We start from the raw sequence: 23,990 nt of genomic DNA on the forward strand, positions 1-23,990 counted from the left end.
CAATAGGTACATGGATACACAAGCTGTGGTATGTCCATACAGTGGATAAAAAAGAAGGAGCTACTGAATCACGATGCAGGGCAGAAGAATCTCGAAGGAATTCTGGGGAGTGGAAGAAGCTGGATTAGAAAGAGTTCGTGCTGTATGATGCCATTTATATAAAATTCTAGGAAATACAAACTAACTGATAGAAAGCAGAGCAGGGGTTACTTGGGAGAGAGAGGAGTCCAGAGGTGGGGGAAGAGGAATTACAAAAGAGCGCAGGTAAACCTTGGGTGACGGATGCGGTCACTGTTTGATGAAGGTTTCACGGATGAGTGCGTGTGTGTGCACAGGCAGCAGATGCAGACTTCAAATACACGCAGTTTATGGTACTGGGGAGGAAAAGATACACTGACCAGAGAGCTGGCCTCACCCACCCCACCTCCTGGGGGTAAAGTTGAAAGTAGATGCGTTTCACATATGGCCCTTCTATATGACAAGTTTACATAACTTTAGAGATACCACCCAAAGGATCAGCTTAGACACAAAGATGAAAAATCGAATTCACAAATATGAACTCGTCTTCAATAATCCCATCTCTCAAAATTAGCCAGCAACAGTAACAAGGAAAAATCTGGAAGGAAGCAAAGCAAGAGCTTAAGAATCATCAGATGATTCCAGGTGACCAAAAGCATTAATAAAAACAGCCAGGAGAAGCTCAGAGGGCAGGGAAGATGGGTGAGCACACACGCATTGATTTAAAGGCCAGCGGCCGAAAATCAAGAATGTGCACCCCGGACACTTAAGTGTGGTCACTTTTTGCAAGTTCCTCTTTTTTTTTTTTTTCTTCTTGCTATAAAGTTCCTTGGAACTGGCTAACAACAAAGTTGGGACTGCCTCTGTCCCCTAAACCCTCGCCCTCACTGCATTTAGATGGAAGCACAGGTCAGCTCGTGGAACCAGGTCAAATGTGGCCGTCAGCAGATGGTGCAGACCTCGAGGCTGGTCTGCATGGAATTTTCAAGCCTTACCTGTGTCAGAACTTTTAGATGAATTAGAACTTTATTTTAGATTATAGTTCTTGACAATGACTTAAAAGACACTAGTTTTAGAAAAGGAACCTTGACTTAAATTAAATAGAAGATCGTGATTTGAGAACCCTCCTACTTGGGGGCGAGCAGCTGGGAGACAGAGCACAGCGTGAGAGGCTCAGGGGTGAGCTCGATCCTCCGGGGGAAGGCCAGACGGGTCTGAGCGTTCTTTCCTCCCACTCTGGGAAAGAACTTTCCAGAGGTTTCACAACCACACACCCACGCCACTCACACAAATTCTTTATTTTGGAACAACCTCTGGAGTGTATCCGACCCAAAGAAAAAAGTATGTCTCTGCTGGGCACAGTGGCTCATGCCTGTAATCCCAGCACTTTGGGAGGCTGTGGCCAGAGGATCTCTCGAGGCCAGGGGTTTGAGACCAGCCTGGGCAACATAGCAAGACCCCAGTTGACAAAAAACTAAAAAAAACTTAAAAATTAGCCAGGCTTGGTGGCGGCACATGCCTGTAGTCCCAGCTACTCAGGAGACTGAGGTGGGAGGATCGCTTGAGCCCAGGAGTTGGAGGTTACAGTGAGCTATGATCACCCTGCTGCACTCCAGCCTGGGTGACAGAACAAGACCCAGTCTTGAAAAAACAACAAAATAAACTCTTTCATTTTAAAATGAACCATATTTTTCTCTCTGGGAGTAGGGGGTGGGGAAGCTGCCTTTCTTAAAAAAGAAAAGACGAGAAAGGAAAAAAAGAAAAACAAACAAAAACAGATAAATCTCTTCAAATCTATAAAGAAAAAAATCACTTTCTGATAACTGCTACCAGTAGTCAGCAGAAGAGGATGATTTTAACTATCGGGGGCTGAGTCTGTGATGAGTGAAGACAGGACCTGTTCTGAAGGGTCGGGAGCCCAGATTCGACCCCGGTCCCCTGGCTTGTGATCTGCAGCACGTTACAGAGTCCTGGGGCCGGCCTCCTTTCCTTGCTCATCACATAAACACAGTGGTGAACACTCAAGGCTGCTCCTGGGATTTGGGGAGACAAGGTGCAGGGGTGGCTTGCACGGTGCTCAGCAGCCAATGCTGTCATTGTCACTACACCGACCCGGGTCTGCCACAAGGCGCCCTGCCCAGGCTCCGCGAGGCGCCCGCCATGGAGACTTTTCCCTGCTCTCCTCCTGCTCTGGAAGCTGCCATCGCCCTGTCCCCTCGGTCCTTCCCCCAGAGCCTGTCCCCTCTGTAATGTGGCGAGAGAAAGGGGGGCAAAACTGGAGCCACTTGTAAAGGTCCGTTGGGGTTGCTACAAAGGCTGCTCCGTCACCAAGATCCCCGCGAGTCCTCAGTGTCTCACCTGCGTCGTGCAATTCCTGATTTGCTAAGTTGAGGACACTGTTGCCCTTTACGAGGCATGTTCATGCTAAGATGCGAAGAACACAGATTTGGAGCCAGCCAAGAGGGCAGGGTCCCGTCTAGGCACCATCTCCAGCTGTGTGGACCAGGCCAAGGGACTTAATTTCTCTGAGTTTATCATCTCTATACAGTCAAGTGCTGGCAATGACGTTTTAGTCAGCCACCATGCCATGATCCCAGAGACCGTGATACTGTGTTGCTACTATGCCTTTCACTGATTGGATATTTGTTTTTGTTTTTGTATTTTTTTGGAGTCAGAGTCTCACTCTGTTGCCCAGGCTAGAGTGCCGTGGTGACAGCCTAGCTCACAGCAACCTCATAACTCCTGGGCTCAAGCGATCCTCCTGCCTCAGCCTCCCTAGTAGCTGGGACTACAGGCATGCGCCACCATGCCCGGCTAATTTTTTCTATATATTTTTAGTTGGCCAATTAATTTCTTTCTATTTGTAGTAGAGACAGGGTCTCGCTCTTGCTCAGGCTGGTCTCGAACTCCTGAGCTCAAACGATCCACCCGCCTCGGCCTCCCAGAGTGCTAGGATTACAGGCGTGAGCCACACCGCGCCAGGCCCTGATTGGATATGTTTAGACACACAAATGCTTGCCATTGTGCTACAGCTGCCTACGGTATGCAGTAGGCACATGCCGTACAGATGTGTCACCCAGGAGTGGTAGCCTAGGTGTGTGGCGGGCTACGCCATCTGGGTCTGTGTACGTGCACGCTGCGATGTTTGCACAACAAAGAAATCGCCTGGTGGCTCATTTCTCAGAACTTGTCCCTGTCACTAAGTGACACACGACTGCGATGCCCACATATCCCCCACCCGGGTCCATCGCACTGCTTCGTGTCCTTTTACAAATACAGCCTAGAGAGAACTAGGGTCCCCACGAGACCTCCGCAGGGCCACCTCCCTCCCTCCAGCCATGCCCGAGACCGTAGCGCTTCGCGACGTGTGTGTGTCTGTGCCCGCCGGTGGCACATTGTTCCGTGGCTGAGATCTCACATGAATCGAGCACACTGAACACATCCCTGAGCGTGTTTGTTTTCATTCAACATTGCTTTCTGGCTGGGCTCGTGTTGATACGCGCAGAGCCGGTTCCTTCTTTTAGATGACTATGAACTAGTCCACTGTATGAACCCACCACGATGTGTCCCTTTCCCCTCAATGAATGATCGGCTTGTTCCTACTCTTCAATGGCAAGCAGCAGCTTCAATGCGGACCCTTGTGTGCGCCTCCTTTGAAACAATGTCCAGCTGTCTCCCCCGGGCTCGCTGGGGTTCGGGGTCTGTGCACTTTCAAGTGCTCTACATAACATGCATTTCGGGCATCATTTGCCTCGTGTGTAGCCTCTACGCGCAGGCTCACTATGAGAAGCCAGATATACTCTATTTCTTTTTTAGTTATTTTTTTCTCACCCCACCCCTCCACGAGAGAGACTTTAAAAGCGCCCAGATCCCGACAGCACTGGACTTGATGTCCGAAGGGTTCTTTGCAAAAAGGTGTGACTTCTTTTCCGGCTAAAGACAACAATTTGCTCTGAGGAAGAAATATTTCCAACTCTCAAGTGTTCTAGGAAACAGCACACTTACCGGTGATGACAGACCCATCCGAGCCCGGACCGCTTCCTAGATACTGGTATTCGGTAAAACTAAAGCTTCCAGAACTGTCCTCTCCGATGGACTGAGAGATCTCCTGAATGTTTCCCATTTCCTGCAGGAACTCTTCAGACAACGGGCTCCCCAGGTCATCGGGCTTGAGTGGGGACAGGGGGCAGATGGGGCTCTCCATGTCCATCATCCCGCACGGGCGGCGGGCTCACGCCGCGGAGCTCGGCTGCGTGGAGGGAAGAGGAGTCATGGGTAAACTGATCGGTAAGAACGCGAGTTTGCTTTTTAGAAACGAAACACCACTTACCACTGAGGATGTGCCTGAACCCAGAACCTGCACGGCATTTTGCTGAGCATCTTTTCCAGGCTTGACACACCGAGAAAGGGAGGAGTCTTTAGGCAGTGAAATGTTCGAGGAGCCAAAGCTTGTCAAGCCGAGACTGTCATGCCCTACTGACTGCGCGCTGTGTGCTGAGCTCGGGCCGTCGTATTCGAGGCGCGCACAGAGACAGCAGAAGCAGCGTCCCGGCTCTCAGGGAGCCACCCTTCTCCTGGGCACACGGGAGTGGAGCACGTAAACAAACACACGTGTGGAGTGTCTGGTGGTGACAAGATGACGCAGGACAGTGGACGGGGAAGGCCTCACTGCCTAGAGCCAGGAGAGACCTCGGGGAACGAGGGAGCGAGCTGTGTAGATGTCTTGGGAGAGAATGTTCCAGCAAAGGGAACACCCAAAGGCCCCAGGACCGGAACGTGCTGGGACAGTCTAAGAACAGCAAGGGGGCCCGTGGCTCAGGCCGGGGGGCGCGGGGAGCCGTTAGCACGTGTGCCGGGTATGATGTGTCACTCTTGTGTGTTCGCCCTGTGCCCACGGAAGTGACTCACGTAGGCAGTCCTCAAAAATGATTGTATAGGCCGGGCACGGTGGCTCACTCCTATAATCCTAGCACTCTGGGAGGCCGAGGCGGGAGGATCACTCAAGGGCATGAGTTCAAAACCAGCCTGAGCAAGAGCAAGACCCCGTCTCTACTAAAACTAGAAAGAAATTAATTGGCCAACTAAAAAGATATATAAAAAATTAGCCGGGCATGGTGGCGCATGCCTGTAGTCCCAGCTACTCGGAGGCTGAGGCAGTAGGATTGCTTGAGCCCAGGAGTTATGAGGTTGCTGTGAGCTAGGCTGACGCCACGGCACTCACTCTAGCCCGGGCAACACAGTGAGATTCTATTTCAAAAAAAAAAAAAGAAAAACGAAAGCATGTATTCCACGTGGGCATGGCGACAAAACAGCAGTTTCTGGGTGAATCTGCATCGCAATCTTGCTCAGACGTCTTAAACCACTCCCTGCAGCCTCCAGACAATGCCCAGTCTCCTGTGCACACCACTTGGACCCTTCAGGACGTGTCCCCACCTGATCATGCACATGCCACCGTCCTACAGAGTCTTGCCCCTCCCTGCCCAGGGGCACCTGCCTGATCTGCCCTCCCCAGCGCTGCCTTCTGGAGGCCGAGGGGGTGACATTTAGCTCCCGGAACCGTTTTCCCATGGGGGGGGGTGGTCACGGCGATGCCCACTGCCCACAGCACGGGGAGGGTCATAGGAGGCGTGTGCTGCACCTGTCGTCACATGGGCTGCACCTGTTGTCACACTGCGACCACAGGACCCCAGACTGCCCAGATGGAGTGAAGAACACTTTCCAAAGCAAACATCCATCCATTAGATGTGTTTGTATGAACACGTTTTCACATTTCAGGTTTGCTCTACGTAGATAACAGCGTCAAGGGCAAACAGGAAGGGATGCGTTGGCTCCCTCCGTATAGGAAAAATAACGTACAATTCACACACCTTTGTGAGATTCACATCTCATGCTTGGAATTATGATAATAAATTATCATAGCTGCCAGTAACACAGAAAAATAGAAGAGAACTGTTTTTAGCCTTTCGTAGGATTTAGAAGACTTTCTTTCCCCATGATCCATGGGTGTAAGTCAGGCCGTGAGCCTGTGTGGCTGCCTATCGCACTTCATTCTGCACTGCATCCGGAGGAAGAGGCTTTGAAATGGCCAGCCAGGTGACAGGTGAGCACTGCTTAAAATAGTTGTCACTACAAACAAAGAATTCAAAAGCTGCAGTCACTAACTCTCTGTAACCACAAAGTTCCTCCTCCTAGAAAGCAAACGTGGGGCAGAGGCGCGTTATGGGTGGGGCTGCGGCCCCCTCCACTTCCACAATCGCGGTCCCGGCCCTGCAGAGGAGAAGGCATGGGGACAACAGTCTGATTCCCGCAGATACTCTTTCTCCGAGCCGGGTGCCCCAGACTAACATAACCATGTTAGTGTCCTTGTCATTACGTTCAGGGAGTCAAAAAGTTTTGAAACGTTATCATTTTACTTTTTAGTTGCTTTGAAAGAATGCCTGAGATTTGCTTAGAGAAACCTTGGTCTTGCCATCCATTCATGACAAGTTAAACAAGATCAAGTCCCTGCACAGGGCGGGGCAGGGCACACACTGGCCCCTTCTTGCTTCCTGCAAGAGCAGATGAGGAGCGGCTCCCTTCGAAGGTGTCCCCCAACGGACAGGTGGGGCAGCACGGGCACCCCGTACCTGCATGGCCTCCTGGCACGCTCCGACATGGGGGCTCTCCCCCGTCGCTGTAGCTTCTGCTCGGGAGCAGAAATATCTCGGGGAAGCCCCCAAAGCTCCGTCTACTGCCCACATAACGCTGCCGTTGCCCGGCTCGCTGAGACGAGCAGACCGGGCCAGCCAGTTCCCATGCCCTGTGCCACACATGATCCGGGGGGATTAAGAGAGACAACAAACGATCCCTTCGCTCAGGGACTCCTAATCTGGTCCCAGACAAGTCAAACAGGGCGTAATCAGGTCTTCAGCTTCCTGGCTCGGGTGGAGTCTCTCGTTAGTTGAGGGATGAGGGAAGGATGAATGGGGAAGGGGGACTCAGAAAAAGTAGCCCCTCTGCCCCCGGTCCCGGCAATGACACGTGGTTCTCTGCGACACCCTCATTCCTTCCTTACCGTTTAGGTTCCTAAATCCACCTTCTCTTTCCTGCCCAACTTCAGCGTTCGAGCTGCATCTTGTACATCACAAGCTCCAAATACTGAAATTCTATTTTTTAGGTCTTAGTAATTGAACATTTACCAACCAAAATATTCCTTTGAGACCTACAGAGCAGAGTAGGTAAAAACTACAGAGCATTAGAAAGGAAATGGACAAACAGAAGAAGCAGACACTGCGTTCAATTGCTACCGTTTATGTCACCTGCACGCAGGGCGGGCAGAGGGGGGGAGGACGCTAGCTAGCATCGATCGGTAACCGTGAACACGAAGGTGTGTTCAGCATCACGACTCGCCGAAGCATGACCATTTGGAAGATGGGGCTAAAATGAGTGGTCGGTGGTGTAACGAGCGCTTCCGTTGTGCAGCCCATTCTGCCTGGGCCCAATTCTGGCGTAGTCCTGAGGACTCGTGGCGTTGTAACTTCTTACCTGCCTGTCTCTCCCACTGGACCGTACACTTGTGAGGCCAGGGAGTGCATTCCCCTAATCTCTGCATCCATACTTTTAGCACAATCCCTGCAAAGTAGCAGGGGTGCAGCGTCTGACGCTCAGCACAGAGGCGCACTCGGGGACGTCTCCACGAGCAACCAGGTGACGGGCCGGGAGAACTCACCCGGGCTCTGCGCCAGCAGCCACGGCTGCCGTCACCCAGACGGCAGCGCGGCACGCACGGCGTGTCCAGCGACAGCACAAACCGAGCGTGTATCTAGAACACAAGCCAGAGGGATTCGGCGTTGGAAAAGTGACCAGACATTTGCAGAGTAAATTACGATCCTCACAGGGCTGGGAACAGAGCCCGGAAGAGGAACACAGACCATGGGGATGGGCTGGTTGTCAGTTTCTCTCTCTCCTCTGGGAGCAACAGGCCCGGGCTTGGGAAGCGCTCCTTTGTAGTGAGAAGACGTCTCGACATTTGATTGACTACAAGAAGGCCAAGAGTGCCCCTGCAGGGGGGCTCTCCAGGGCAGCTACTCGGCCTTACTCACCTCTGCACCCTGGGTTCTTGGACCTAGAAGGCCCTTCATAAGCACTTTCTGAAATTACCTATTAAACAGCAGGTAGCCTGATCCGGTCCCAGCTATCAAAACATCTTCATCTGGCTGGGCGCAGTGGCTCACGCCCGTCATCCTAGCACTCTGGAAGGCCAAGGCGCTTGAGCTCAGGAGTTCGAGACCAGCCTGAGCGAGAGCAAGACCCCGTCTCTACTATAAACAGAAAGAAATTAGCCAAACAACTAAAAATAGAAAAAATTAGCCTGGCATGGTGGCACATGCGTGTAGTCCCAGCTACTTAGGAGGCTAAAGCAGGAGGATTGCTTGAGCCCAGGAGTTTGAGGTTGCTGTAAACTAGGCTGACACCACAACACTGTAGCCCAGGCTAGAGAGTGAAACTCAGTCTCAAAAAAAAAAAAAAAAAAATCTTCATCTGCTATGTGACCAGATACCCAAGAAAAGGAACAAATGGAATTGGGCTTGAGTTTCCACACTCAGAACTTACATTTGACATAGAAACGTCCAGATCATTGCCAACGTTAGACTTTTACTTTTCCACTATCTTTCTGTACAACCTGCCCTGCATTAGCATATCGAAAAACCCCTCAGATTATCACTTAATAGGCTGGATGACACAGAAATCTATTTACGACTTCCTTAGTGAGATTCAGTGTGATAAGCCGTTGGGAGTGGTTTAAAGGCAAAGGTGGAAGGGCGTCTTCTCAAAGGAGCCGCTCCGCGGTGGCGACAGCCATCAGACGCAGGTTCCGCCAATTCTAATCCACTACCTTGTCAAGGGCTTTGCATTTTTTAAAAAATATTATATTTAATATTTAGAAGTCTTTTAGCTCAATGTGTTGGGCTAAAGTTTAAAATAACATTTCAGAATAAACAAACAAGAAGAAAGCTAAGAAGCCCTCTGTACCTTCGCCCCGAAACAGTTCACAGAAACAGCTTAATCATTACCATCTGCACAATGATTAACACGCTAACAGAGTAGGTGCAGAAAATGCCCACGCAAACACAGTTGGGACAGAGGAGGAAAGGGGCAGAACATAAAAGTGGTAGAGAAGCTAGCACTATGTGTGTTGATGAATTAAATCAAAGGCATTGGCCGGGCGTGGTGGCTTGCCTGTAGTCTTAGCACTCTGGGAGGCCGAGGCTGGAGGATCGCGTGGGCTCAGGAGTTCCAGACCAGCCTGAGCAAGAGCGAGACCCCGTCTCTACCAAAAATAGAAAGAAATTAGCTGGGTGTCATGGCATACCTGTAGTCCCAGCTACAAGGCAGGAGGATCGCTTGAGCCCAGGAGTTTGAGGTTGCAGTGAGCTAGGATGACACCACTGCACTCTACCCAGGGTGACGGAGCAAAATCGTGTCTCAAAAAAAAAAAAATATATATATATATCATAGGCATCCTACAGAGTTTGCATGTCACCTAGGTTTACCTAGAGACATCTAGATCTTTCTCAACAATGCCTAAGGCATTAAACTCAAAATTTTGTAATCAAAAGAATTTGGCATGTAAGGGAGAGTGACAAGCCCAGTGTGCACAAGAGTACCTACCGTGAGCTCCTATGCCTTTACCTGTAAAGGTGTAAAAAGAATGTTCCGAACCATTTCCAAGAAAAACTCCCTCTGAGCTTGACCCAAAGTTCCCACACTATGACAGTATCCATGACTTCCATTTCAAACCCAGCACCGCTTTTTAATTTTCTGAAAGTTCGCAGTTAATTGTTTTTGACTATAATCTCACCTTTATGGACCGTGATATTCAAATAATGAAAGGAAAGCTGCAAGTTTGGACACGTTTGGTGCCCACTGCTGAGAAGCCTGTCACCAGAATCAATAGCAAACTGACGTGGAACCTGTGTTTACCTCTCGGGCGCTGTGGCCCGACTCAGGACGGAAGGTGGGGCCTAAATATACTGTGTTTTCTCTTCTTCGTGCATACCTGTGATAACGTCTAATTCATAAATTAGCCATAGTAAGAGGTAAACAATGGCGATAATGAAATAGAATAATGACGACATACACTGTGTTTAAAGGGCCTCTCCCTCCCTGAGCATCCCCGTCCTGTACTGCAGGTAACGTGACTGCAGGTGTGGACAGTGCAGCGAGGGGAAGGGCGTCTACTCCCCTGCGGCTTTCAAGGTGGCAGCACTGCTGTCCCCAGACAGTGGGACTTGCATGCCCCCAGACGCTGCAGCTGCCGAGAGCCCCCATGAGGTGAACATCATCTTTGCTCCGCAGGGGGAGGAGGACCTTACCCGCCCGAGGGATGTGGTTCAAAGCTGAACTCGTCTCCCGCCTCCTGCGACTCTGAGCGCCCAGCCAGCCCTGCTCCTCCCTTTCGGCGCTCGGGACCTTAGGTAACTGGCAGAGCACGGCTCGTCCTGGGCGCCCCCGCTCCTGCCCGGCCGCCAGGTGCTGGCGTCAGCGCCCCATCTCCCGCGGTGCTCCTGCCTCCCAGAGGTGTCCTCGCCTCTTCTCGGGACGGTCACGGCAGCCCCGTGAGCAGTGCTGTTGCTTCTAGGCTTGTTTCCTTCGAGTCTGGATTCTGCCAGGCCACCAAGACAGTCCCAGTGCACATCTTACCACGTCCCCCTCCTGCCTAGCAGCCTTCTGTGGCTCCCTACTGCTTCCAGGGTGAAGCGCAAAGTCCCGAAGGTGGCGAAGGCCCGCCTACTCCTGCAGGTCACTTCTTGCCGCTTCCCCGAATGGTGGATAAAAAAAATGGTCACAAAAAGGCAGGAGGAAAATAACCTCCAACCCGTGACTTCCAACACCATGGCAGTGCGGCAGCCGTGTCTCTGAGACGCTAGAATCTCTCCCGCCACAGTACTCGGTGCTTCTCTCCTGTCGGAGTAATTCTTAGCGAACATAGTTTTTTTTTTTTTATGAAGTTGTAGAATTTAACTCCTGGTACCTTTTCTAGACATCTAACTTGCAGTGGAGTGCTACACGTTGCTTGTATTTTATTTGCACTACATTACTATAGTATTACAGACCTCAGCCACTTCTTAGACATAGCCCTGCCATAAGTATGGGAGGAGCAGGAGGACGAGGAGGAGGAGGAGAAGGAGGAAGAGAGGGAGGAGCCCTTATCATGTGCCAAGCACTGCCGCAAGCACATACCTAACGTGCACTCTTACGACCCCGTGAGGCGGGCACTACTATGATGTTCACTTCCCAGGTGCACAAACCTATGTACACAAAGGTTGGAACATGCCCAGGGCCACGGGACTGGGTGGGGCCGGCTTTTGACCCCAGGCAGCCAGCCTCTAGCATCTGTTTCTAACTGCCCCATGGCGATCCTTGACCCCTGGTCTGATGCCCCGTGTACCCCGCCCGGCGCTGACGTTTCCCAGCTTTCCTGTCCATGATCAGTCAATTACCCACGAGTTGTTTTTCCTTCCCACTTTTATCAACATTGAGTAGATGCTCCGCTGAATGGATATAATCCTTCGGTGGAGTCTTTAGTAAAGTTCAGAGAAGACAGGAACAAACAGTGTCACTCGAATTTGCCCTGTGGACCAGGAAGCGAGTTCTCACCAGCACTGGATCTGCCAGAGCTCTGATCTTGGGCTTCCCAGCCTCCAGAACTGTGGGAAATCAATTTCTGTTGTTTATATACCTAGTTTATAGTATTTCGTTATAGCAGCCTGAGTGGACTAAGACACCACCCAACAACAGCAGAATATACTATTTTTCCCCCAAGACCCTTTGAAACATTCACCAAGACAGTCCATATACTGGGCCATTAAACAAACCTCAGCAAATTTAAAAGAATTTAAATCTAAAACCATACAGCATTCATATTATAATCACGACGGACTCAAACTAGAATAATAACAGACTAGAATAATAACTAGAATAATAATAATTCTAGATAACTAGAATAATAACTAGAATAAGAATAATAACTAGAATAATAACAAACTAGAATAATAACTCAAACTAATAACAGAAAAACAATAGGAAAATCTGTAAATGTTTTAAAATTAAACAATACACTTCAAAATAATGCATGGGTCAAGAAAAAAATCTCAAAGAAAATGACAAAATATATGGAACTGAATGAAAATAAAAATATATCTAAAAATGTAGGCTACAGGCCGGGCTCGGTGGCTCATGCCTGTAATCCTAGCTCTTGGGAGGCCGAGGCGGGCGGATTGCTCAAGGTCAGGAGTTCAAAACCAGCCTGAGCAAGAGCGAGACCCCGTCTCTACTATAAATAGAAAGAAATTAATTGGCCAACTGATATATATATAAAAAAAAATTAGCCGGGCATGGTGGCGCATGCCTGTAGTCCCAGCTACTCGGGAGGCTGAGGCAGAAGGATCGCTCGAGCCCAGGAGTTTGAGGTTGCTGTGAGCTAGGCTGACGCCACGGCACTCACTCTAGCCTGGACAACAAACCGAGACTCTGTCTCAAAAAAAAAAAAAAAAAAAAAAAAATGTAGGCTACAGCAAGGACAGTGCTTAGAGAGAAATTTATGTCACTAAATGTTTATAGCAGAGAAGATGAAAGTTCTCAAAATAATAATCTAAATTCCTATATCAAGAACTAGAAAAAGAATAACAAAATCAACCCAAAATAAGCAGAAGAAAGGAAATAATAAAGATAAGAGCCAGCAATTGATAAAATTGAAATCAAGAAAACAATAGAGAAAAATCAATGAAACAAAAAGCTAGTTCTTTGAAAAAATCAACAAAATTGATAAATCTTTAGCAAGACTGACAAAAATAAAAAGAGGCAAGATATAAATCACCAATATCAGGGATAAAATGGTAGCACAACAGATCCTACAACCAGTAAAAGGATAATAGAAAAATACACAGACAATTTTAGGCTCATAAATTCGACAAATAAAAAGAACTAGATCAATTCCTCAAAAGCCACAGATGACCAAAACTCAGCCAAGATGAAGTGAACAATTTCAATAGCTCTCTAACCATTTAAAAATTGAGACTGTGATTTAAAGTCTCTTGAAAAAACAATTTCCCAGGCCTAGCTGGTTTCACTGGAGAATTCTACCAAACATCTAAAGAAGAAACAACACCACACCAGTTTTATATAATCTCATCCCAAAAAAATGGAAGAGGAGGAAATAGTTTGGCAATTTCTTTTCACGAAGCTAGTATTTCTCTAATATCAAAACCAGACAAAGCCAGTATAAAATAGAAAAAAACTACAGATAGTGAGCTTAGACATAAATGTATGAGCTTAGACATAAATGAGCTCATGAGCTTAGACATAAATGTATTTAGCAATATATTAGCAAATCAAATCCAATAATGTCTAAAGAGAATTATACACCATGGCCAAGCAGGATTCATCACAGTTATACAAGGTTGGTTTAACATTAGAAAAAAAAAAAAAAATCAATCAATGTGGTCCACTATATCACCAGGGTAAAAAAGAAAAAAATCACATGATTATATTAATTGATACAGAAAATGTATTTGACAAACTATGAAACCCACTCATGATAAAAGCTCTCAGCAAGTTTGGAGAACATCTGTGTCAACTTGGAAAAGAACATCTACAAAAACCTACAGCTCACATTAGAGCCAATGAAGAAAGTCTGAATGTTTTCTTGCTAAGATAGGAGCAAGAGCAAGGATGTCTACTTTCAACACTCGTACTCAACACAGTGCTGGAATTTCTAGCTACTGTAATAAGGCAGGAAAAAGGAATAAAAGACATAGAGATGGAGAGAAAGAAAATGCTCCCTATTTGCAGATGTCACAAAAATCCCTAGGAATCTACAAAAACTCTCTTGGAAGTAACAAGTGAATACAGCAAGATTGCAAGATCAGCATACAAAAATACACTGCATTTCTACCTACTAGCAATAAATAGGCAGAAGCAAAAGTTAAAACAATAATGCCATTTGTAATTACTCTAAAGAAAACGAAATACTTAAGTATTCATTACCCAACAAAACATACACAGGATGTATGTGCTGTAAACTACAAACTGTTGATGAAAAAAAAATCAAAGAAGACCTACATAAAGAAGACACATACCATGTTCATGGATTGGAAGACTCAACATAATAAAAATGTTAAATCTCCCCAAACTGATCTATAGGTTTGTTATAATTCTTATCAAAATCCCAGCAATAATTTTTATAGACATAGGTAGGCTTACCCTTAAATGTATACAGAAAAGCACATGCCCTATAAGTGCTAAAATAATCATGCAAAGAAGTATAATGTGAGAGGAATCATTCCACTTAATAATATTAAAACCTACTCAGTAATCAAGACAGCGTGGTCCTGGCAGAGGGAGAGACACATACATCAATGGTACAGACTAGAAAACCCTGAAACAGACTCACAAAAACATGCCCAACTGACTTTGGACAAAGGCACAAAATTCCATAAGGAATGATAGCCTTTTTGGCAAATTATGCAAATGGACATCCACGGAGGGAAAAGAACTTCAACATAAGTCTCACATCTTAAAGAATTAACTCAAAATGGATCATAGACTTAAATGTCTGACAAAGGACAAGTATCTCGAATATATAAGAACTTTCAAGACTGAAACAACAACAACAAAAAAACCAAACAATCCAATTAGAAAATGGGAAACAGACATGAAGAGACATTACACCCAAGAGGATGTACGAATGGTGAATAAGCACACGAGACGATGTTTAACATCATCAGCCAACAGGGAAATGCAAGCTAAAACCACAATGAGATATCATACAAGCCTATCAGAGGGGCTAAAATAGAATACAATCACAACACCAAATGCTCGCGAGTATGCAGGCAGACAGGACCACTCACACATGGCTGGTGGGGATGTAAAAGGGTGCAGCAACTCTGGAAAATAGGCTGGCAGTTTTTTTTTTTTTTTTTGAGACAGAGTCTCCCTTTGTTGTCCAGGCTAGAGTGAGTGCCGTGGCGTCAGCCTAGCTCACAGCAACCTCAAACTCCTGGGCTCGAGTGATCCTTCTGCCTCAGCCTCCCGAGTAGCTGGGACTACAGGCATGGGCCACCATGCCCGGCTAAATTTTTTATATATATATCAGTTGGCCAATTAATTTCTTTCTATTTATAGTAGAGATGGGGTCTCGCTCTTGCTCAGGCTGGTTTTGAACTCCTGACCTTGAGCAATCCGCCCGCCTCGGCCTCCCAAGAGCTAGGATTACAGGCGTGAGCCACAGCGCCCGGCCCTAGGCTGGCAGTTTTTTATAAAACTAAACATACCACATGGCCCAGAAAGTACACTCTTGGGCATTTATCCATGTGAAATGAAACTGCTGTTCACACAAAAACCTGTACACACACTAAAAGAACAAGAAAGAAAAAAAAAAACTAAATAAATCGGACATCAGAGTTTTAAATTCTAAATTTTGTGCTATAAATACTACCACCAGGAAAGTGAAAAGACAACCCACAAAATGCAAATCGTATCTCTGATAAGAGACTTGTACTCAGATACTTGTATTCAGAATGTATAAACCTCTCAGTTTAAAAATGGGCAAAGGATTTGAATAGACATTTCTCCAAAGAAGAGATAAAAGTGGACAATAACCGCACGAAAAGGTGCTAAGTGTCATTAGTCATTAGGGAGATGCAAATCAAAACCACAATGAAAACAAAACCACAGTGAGGTACCACTTCACATGCATCGGAATGGGTGTAATTGAAAAGACAGACAATAACAAGTGTTGGCAAAGATGTGGAGAAGTTGGAACCCTCAGACGTTGCCAGGGGAATGATGGAGTCTTTTCTAAAACAGTTTGGCGGTTCCTCAAAAAGTTACACCTAGAGTTACCATATGACCCAGTAATTCCACTCCTAGGGAAATAAAAAACATACATCCATACAACAACTTGTATGTGAATGTTAAAAGCAGCATTATTCATAATGACCAAAAAGTTAAAACCAATGTCCACCAACTGACAAAGGGATAAATAAAGTATAGCACGTCCAACAACAGAATATTTTTGGCAATTAAAAGAAATCAATCCTGATATACGCTATATCGTGGATGACCCTTGAAAGCATCATGCTAAGTGAAAGACGGTAGTCACAAAAGACCACATATTGTGTGACTGTATTTACACAAAACGTCCGGGACAGGCAAATGAGAGAGTCGGGAGGTAGATCAGTGGTTGCCAGGGGCTGGAGGAGGGCAGGGAAGAGAGTGGGAAGGAATGGGCAGTGATTACCAATGGGCGTGACGTTTCTTTTAGAGGCGATGAAAATGTTCTAGAATTGTGGTGATAGTTACACAATCCTGGGAGCATACCAAAAACTATGGAATTGTACATTTTAAATCAATGCTGTATGGTATGTTAACTGCATTTCAATAGAACTATTTAAAACAAAACAAAACAGAAAATCAGAAGACCTGTACACACATGTTCACAGCACCCTTTATTCCTAACAACCCAAGCTGGAAACAGCCTAGGTGTCCTCGGATGGGTGAATGGTTCAACAGACTGTGGTACACCCACACCATGGAGTACTACTCAGCCACGAAAAGGGACAGACTATTGACACACCAGCAACTTGGATGAATTTCTTGGGAATTACACAGCGAGAGAAACACCAACCCCGAAGGCTACACACCGTGCGATTCACTAGGTAACGTTCTCGAGCATGACAAAATGATAGAAATGGAGAACAGATTAATGGTTGGCAAAGTTTAAAAGGAATCGGGGATGGGGCAAAAGTGAGTGAGGCTATAATGAGGGATCAGCGGGTGACGGCATGTGCCGCATCTTGACTGTCGGTGCTGATATCCTGACTGTGACGCTGCACTAAGAATAGCCATGTGCTCGTACCGTGAGGGCGTGCGGAACTTCCGCAGGGCTAACAGAGACACACACTGTCACCTATGATTCACAGTCAAAGCTTGTCAGCCGGCCCAGTAATGTCCTTGATGGTATTTTTTCCCTCCAGTAAAGGAAGCAGTTTAGGGTCAGGTATTGCATTTTGTTGTCATCTCTCTCTCTCTCTTTTTTTTTTTTTTTTTGAGACAGAGTCTCACTGTGTTGCCCAGGCTATAGTGCCGTAGGATCAGCCTAGCTCCCAGCAACCTCAAACTCCTGGGCTCAAGCGATCCTCCTGCCTCAGCCTCCCAAGTAGCTGGGACTACAGGCATGCGCCACCATGCCCTGCTAATTATATATATATATATATTTTTTTTTTTTAAGTTGGTCTAGTTAATTTCTTTCTATTTATTTTAGTAGAGACGGGGTCTCACTCTTGCTCAGGCTGGTCTTGAACTCCTGAGCTCAAATGATCCTCCCGCCTCGGCCTCCCAGAGTGCTGGGATTGCCGGCGTGAGCCACCGCGCCCGGCCATCATTTCTCTTTTGATCTGAAACATTGCCACAGCTTTTCTTTGTCTTTTGCAATAGCAACATTTTTAAGGAATATCATTTCCAGCTCCCCTCGCCTGGTTAAATAGAACGTGGGAGCTGCTTTAACGCCTGCTCAGTAACGGCCGCTGCAGCAGGCGTCTTTGGAGAAGAATGCACACTCGAGAACCCCCAGCTCCAGGCTCCCGCGCCCCATCCTGAAGCTGGCTCCCAGGCAGGCTCCCAGCCTCCCCAGCGACCGCCGCCAGCCCTCGGCTCTGCCCGCCGCCAGCCGGGGATGGGCACAAGGCTTTCCTGTTTGCTGCCAGAGGTTCCCAGAGCCTCGTAGCTTCAGCTCCTATTCAACACAACCAAATGAAAGAAAACCGAAGACACAATTATCCTGCAAATCCCTAAATAAGAGACTGAGAAGAACAGCCACACCGTCTACCTGGTAACACTGATTTTAAGCAGCTCGGCATAATCCAAGCATTTGGCGAAGGCTGGTAACAATAAACCAAGCACCTTCTCAGTAGCTGGTCCCCAAACGGCCCCTTTTCTAAAAGAAACAAGGATGAATGCAATTTAAAGTGACAAGAACGCTCAGGGAACAGTAGCAAGCTATTTAAGGGGGAAAAAAAAATGGAATTTTCTGCTATAAAGTAAAGCCCTGCATAAAAATAAGAGAAAACGGGAGACCCACTAAAGGTTTGTTCATGAGACCCAGCGCCGGGGGTTTCAAGGAGACAGGCACGTTTCCGGGTCACTGACGAGCAGAGCACACTGAGCAACCTGGGGAAGCAGCCATGTGCCCGGGGCCACCCTGCCAGCAGTAGAGTCTGTCTCAGGCTGGGCACAGCTGCCAACATGCCTTGGACCTGACACAGCCTGACAGGATCTCGGTCTTTCACACCTGCTCAAAGCCACAACTTACGGTCCTTTGGACAGCCTGGTTTGTCTGTCTGTGGTTTGTTTTGAAAGACTGTTTTCTTTTTAAATTACTTGCATGCATCCCGTCCTCTCCATCTGGCTCCTGGGATCACTCCCTCCCGCCTCAACCCCAGCCACGGCCTCCTCCCCGGCCTCCCGACTGTCTCCTCCCGTCTCCAAGGGTCTCCTGCGTGGCTGCCAGGCTCAGCGTCCTGAGGGAGAGCCCTCATCACCTCCTGCAGACAGACTCCTCTCAGGAGCACCGCGCCCCCAGACCTGGGCTTGCAGGCCAGGGAACAGACCAAGGACAGGCATCACCCAGGGGCCCGCAACTGCTCAGTGGCTGGGCTGGATCTGAAGTGAAGGTCTCCCTGGCCCCCACGCGGTGGGTGGGGCGCTTTTCCAACTCACCGCGTCTCGTGGACAGCCGCACCCCTTCGGGCCCCCAGCAAGCGCCCCCCAGCCTCAGAACCCACCCCCGGCTGCAGCGGGAGCCTTTCAACAGCGGCGTCAGAGCGGGTCGCAGCCCCACCGGCCGCACCCCCGGCCGTTCCCAAAAGCACACACCAGAGTCCTCAGGACTGCCCCCCCGGCCTCCACCTCCTGCCACTGGCCCTCTCCTGGGACCTCATGTCCTCCTCCTCCTCTCCGGAACATTCCTCCAGTCACTCTTCCTCACTGCTCCTCTCATGAGCCCGCCCGCTGCCCGCTCTGCAGGGACGCCCCTGCCTGCCCTCTGCCAGACCCGCTCTGTGCCTGCTGCCGGACCGCCGGAGGCACCACGACCTGGCCACCGCCTGGGCCTCCTCCCGGCGCCCTCTCCCTCCCCGGCCAGGCCGGCCAGGGCGTCAGCACTCTGAGAGGCGGGACTCTACGGGCGCTGCTCACTCCCGCATCCGCGCTGCTTAGAACCAAGCCTGGCACGAAGGAGGAGCACAGTAAAGAGTCGATATGAAGTCGGATCCTGAAAGAACGGGTGGTCTTCTCCGTGCATCTCGGGCAAACCTCTGGCCAAAATAAACCACTTGGCAGGCGCCAGGCCCCCGGCTCCTCCTGCCTGGAATCCTCCCAGCCTCACGCGCCCGCCGAGGGGAAGGGCAGAGGCCGCTCCGCCAGGAAGCCCTCCTGGATCCCCCCTGCTGGAGGGAGCTGTCCCAGTTGTAACTCCTTGAGGCAGAATTCTCGCCGGTCACCCTCCTTTCCTGCACAAGTCAGGTGGTCAGTAAATATCTGCTGGACGAGTCTAACGACGGTGCCCGATTCTGAACACTGCTCCCCGTCTTATGGAAAACTCAAATCACTGTCAGGAACGAACCTATGAAAAGGGCCCGTACGGCGGCTCCTGCCGGTGTTTAAAGGACGACAGCTGGCTGTAGAACAAATCCTTGTCTAAGAAAAGCACGAGTGCAACTTAAAGTGGTGAGAACACTAAGGGAAGAGAAGCAAGCTGTTTGAGGCAAAAAAATCGAAGTTTTTGCTATAAAGTTCCTGAAGTGCATCCTCAGACATGCTGGGAGGGGGTGCATGTAGGGGTTTTCAGGCCACTCGAACTGTCTGTAATCAGCTCCGTAGAGTCTACTTCGTTCAGTCAAACACAGGGTGCCTGCATGTGCTGGGCGCCAGATGTCAGTGCCCCTTGCTTGGCAGGTGAGGCCTTCCTTAAAAAGAGGACGGAAACCTTTCCACTACCAGATCGTCCCTTCCATGAACATAGTATATCCATCTATTTATCCAGGCTATGTTTAATTTCTCTCAATAATGTAACCAGTTTTCTTTTCTTTTTTTTTTTTTTTTTGAGACAGAGTCTCGCTTTGTTGCCCAGGCTAGAGTGAGTGCCGTGGCATCAGCCTAGCTCACAGCAACCTCAATCTCCTGGGCTCAAGAGATCCTCCTGCCTCAGCGTCCTCCTGAGTAGCTGGGACTACAGGCATGCGCCACCATGCCCAGCTAATTTTATATATTTATTATTAGTTGGCCAATGAATTTCTTTCTATTTATAGTAGAGACGGGGTCTCGCTCTTGCTCAGGCTGGTTTCGGACTCCTGACCTCGAGCAATCTGCCCGCCTCGGCCTCCCAGAGTGTGTAACCAGTTTTCTGAGTAGAGGTCCTATGTATCTTTTTCAGATTTATTCCTAGATATAGGACATATGCATTGCAAGTTTAATTTTTAGATTAATAGGCTTACTCTTTAGAGCAGTGTGGCTTACGGGAAAAAATGAGGGGAAAGTACAGAGAGTCCCCATAAGCCACCTCACCCCACCACAGTTTTCCTATTATTAACATCCTCCATTGGTGAGGTGTGGTGTTTTGTTACCATTGATGAGCCAGTATTGGCATGTTACTATTAACTAGGGTCCATAGTTTTTAATTTTAATAATTATTATTTTGTATGTGGTATGAGGTAAGTATTGAGAAGTTTCTTTTTTTTTTTTTTTTTTACATGTGGCTATCCAATTGCTCTAGTGGTAACATTTGTTGGAAAGATTAACTCGTCCCCACTGAAATGACTTGGAACTTTGCTGAAAATCAATTGACCATACACCTGTGGGTCTATTGCTAGACTTGCTATTCTTTTCCGTTCATCTATTTATCTGTTTTCATATCAGTACCATACTCCCTTCCATGAAGTGGGAAGTGTGAAAGAAAAAAACATACTGTCTTGATTCCTGTAATTGTTATTACTTTATAATAATTCTTGAAATCAGCTAGCCTAAGTCCTCTAACTGCGTTACTCTTTCTCAAAGCTGTTTCAGTAAACTCTAGGTCCCTCGCATCTGCATGTCATCTTTAGAATGAACTCATCAGATTCCACGTATAGGCATGCTGAGATTCGACACCGATTGTTTTGAGTCTGTAGATCATTCTGGAAAGAACTGCTGTCTCCAGGACATTGAGTCTTCTGGCTCAAGAGCATGATCTAACTTGCCGCTTATTTAGGTCCTTTTAAGTTTCTCTCAGCAACATTTTGTAGATTTCAGTGTACAGGCCCTACATATTTCATCCCTAAGAATTTCATAATTTTGAAGCTTGATTGCTTTTAAATGTTAAGCTAACTTCATATTCCCGGGATAAACCCAACTCTCGGCACGTTGAGATGTCTCCTCATCGTCTTTTGGCTTCCGCTGTTTGGGGTTCGGAAATCAGCTCTCACTTGTTGTTCCTTCGAAGGTAACGTCTTTCCTTTTTCCTCTAGCTCCTTTTAAGATTACCTCCGTCTGTTTTTTCATACGAGGTCTAGACTTCTCTTAATCCCAGCTAGGTATGGATTTTTTAAAAATTTCTGCTTAGTTCTTTAGGATTCTTTTATCAGTGCTGGAAAACCCTGGCCACTATGTCTGCAGGTATTGCTTCTACCCCGCTCTTCCTCTCTCTTCCTCCCAGGGTTCCAATTATTGTACCCGTGTGGTAGAATTCTTCACTGTGTCCTTTACATATCCTTTTATGTTTGTATTTCCATCCTGTTTCCTCTTTGTGCTTTATTTTAGATACTTTTTTTCTAATCTATCTTACAAGTCACCAATTCTCTCTTCAGCTGTGTCTGTCCTGCTGTTATATCTGCCTACAGAGTACATAGTTTCAGTTTTTTAGCTCTATAATTTCTATTTGGTTATTTTCAAATCAGTGTCTGTATTAAAATGTAATTTCTAGTGCTCGACCAAAAGTCTCAATGTGATCTTTCATCTTCCTGAGTACAGCAAGCAAGGTTATTTTAAAGTTTAAGTCTTATAAGTCCAACATTCAGAGTCTATTAGAATCTGTTTCTGCCATGAGTCATCTCTGCTGGTTCATGAGGTCTTCTCTCTGCATGTCGTTGGTTGGTTTTGTTGTGTGTCATTCCTATACTGATGGTTGTGCAAGACCCATGCTTGGTCATGCAAGACCATAAGAAGGAGCATGCAAGCAGAAATTGTGAGAAATGATTTAATTAATTATTGATGGGGAAAATTACAATTGTTTCATGACCTTTAACATTTTTTTTTGTCAAAATATTAAAAACTCTCTTACTGGCCAGGCACGGTGGCTCAAGCCTGTAATCCTAGCTCTCTGGGAGGCCAAGGCGGGCAGATCGTTTGAGTTCAGGAGTTCAAAACCAACCTGAGCAAGAGTGAGACCCTGTCTCTACCATAAATAGAAAGAAATTAATTGGCCAACTAATACATATAGAAAAAATTAGCCGGGCACGGTGGTGCATGCCTGTAGTCCCAGCTACTCGGGAGGCTGAGGCAGCAGGATTGCTTGAGCCCAGGAGTTTGAGGTTGCTGTGAGCTAGGCTGACGCCACGGCACTCACTCTAGCCTGGGCAACAAAGTGAGACTCTGTCTCAAAAACAAACAAACAAACAAACAAAAACAAAACAAAACAAAACTCTCTTACTAACAGTTGTAAGTGCACAGGGAAATAAAAATGATAGTAAAACTAATATTTAGTACACTGTATTAAGTAAATATAAAAGATTAGAAACACTGAGAATCAAAGTGCTTTAATTCTTTGCAAAAAAACTTAAGAAGATCAGTCTGAACAGCGCTTGCCTTCTCCTCACTGTGTTGCTTACGAAACAGAGTGAGCCTCTTTTCTATGCCCTAGCAAGCTGTCATACTCTGTTTTAAGTTTGGATCCGCTTCCTACACCTTAACCTTTGTTTTCGATTTCATGAAATGTCTTCGAGAGCTCCTCTGATGTGCGGCCGTTCGCTGGGATTACTTCCTCCGGGAGGTTGTCATCCTTTCCATCCCAACCCTTTCCTCGTTTACGCGGTGAGTGGATCTCACTGCACACCTGCACTTTCAGGAGTCTCTCGAATGCTCCTAGAATCTAGGGTCCGCTGTTTTTTTCCTGTGATTCATTTATGTTGGATTCTAATTTTACTTCGAGCATTACCCCTTTTCGTTTATCTGCTGCACTTTCATCTTTGTTGGCCAACTGCTCTTTTGCTTACCCATTTTTATAATATCTTATTTTTTTGAGACAGAGTCTCACTCTGTTGCCCAGGCTAGAGTGAGTGCCGTGACGTCAGCCTAGCTCACAGCAACCTCCAACTCCTGGGCTCAAGCGATCCTCCTGCCTCAGCCTCCCGAGTAGCTGCGACTACAGGCATGCGCCACCATGCCCGGCTAATTTTTTCTATATATATTTTTAGCTGGCCAATTAATTTCTTTCTATTTTTGGTAGAGACGGGGTCTTGCTCTTGCTCAGGCTGGTCTCAAACTCCTGAGCACAAATGATCCTCCCGCCTCGGCCTCCCAGAGTGCCAGGATTACAGGTGTGAGCCACCATGCCCGGCCACTTACCCATTTTTATAAAAGAACAAGTGGGAGACAAGGAGGTGGCACAGCGACACGCTTTGCTGTTGTGTGCCACCTGCCGGACAGATGCTCAGGGGCCAATCGCAGCCCGGCTTTGGAAGACGTGGCACGTGATTGGCTGCCGGTCGTCAGGCACACCTGCTGTCTGTGCAGCCATCAGCAGACCGGGCTGCGGGCAGCAGAGCCGGCCCTTGATGCGGTCGCTCACAGTTCCGGTACCAGGGGAGCTGGACTTTGAGCTGTGTCCTGGAGACGCTGGTGTTCTTTAACTAAACGATGGTAATTGAAAACTAAACGGTGGTAATTGAAATGTGTACACA

The 23,990-nt window shown here is 47.5% G+C and overlaps 1 protein-coding gene across 3 annotated transcripts in view; it reads right to left on the minus strand.

The window, feature by feature from the left end:
* PPARA (peroxisome proliferator activated receptor alpha) overlaps nt 1–23,990 on the minus strand; it is a 58,472-nt gene that overhangs the window by 22,511 nt on the left and 11,971 nt on the right. For all 3 annotated transcript variants that reach the window (XM_012757132.3, XM_012757139.3, XM_012757154.3), the window contains one exon: nt 4,024–4,267. In XM_012757132.3, coding sequence (XP_012612586.1) covers nt 4,024–4,231 — 208 coding nt within the window. In that variant the 5' untranslated portion in view covers nt 4,232–4,267. The remainder of the gene's footprint in view (nt 1–4,023; nt 4,268–23,990) is intronic.

The sequence above is a fragment of the Microcebus murinus genome, chromosome 10, assembly GCF_040939455.1.
Source record: "Microcebus murinus isolate Inina chromosome 10, M.murinus_Inina_mat1.0, whole genome shotgun sequence".
Taxonomy (NCBI): domain Eukaryota; kingdom Metazoa; phylum Chordata; class Mammalia; order Primates; family Cheirogaleidae; genus Microcebus; species Microcebus murinus.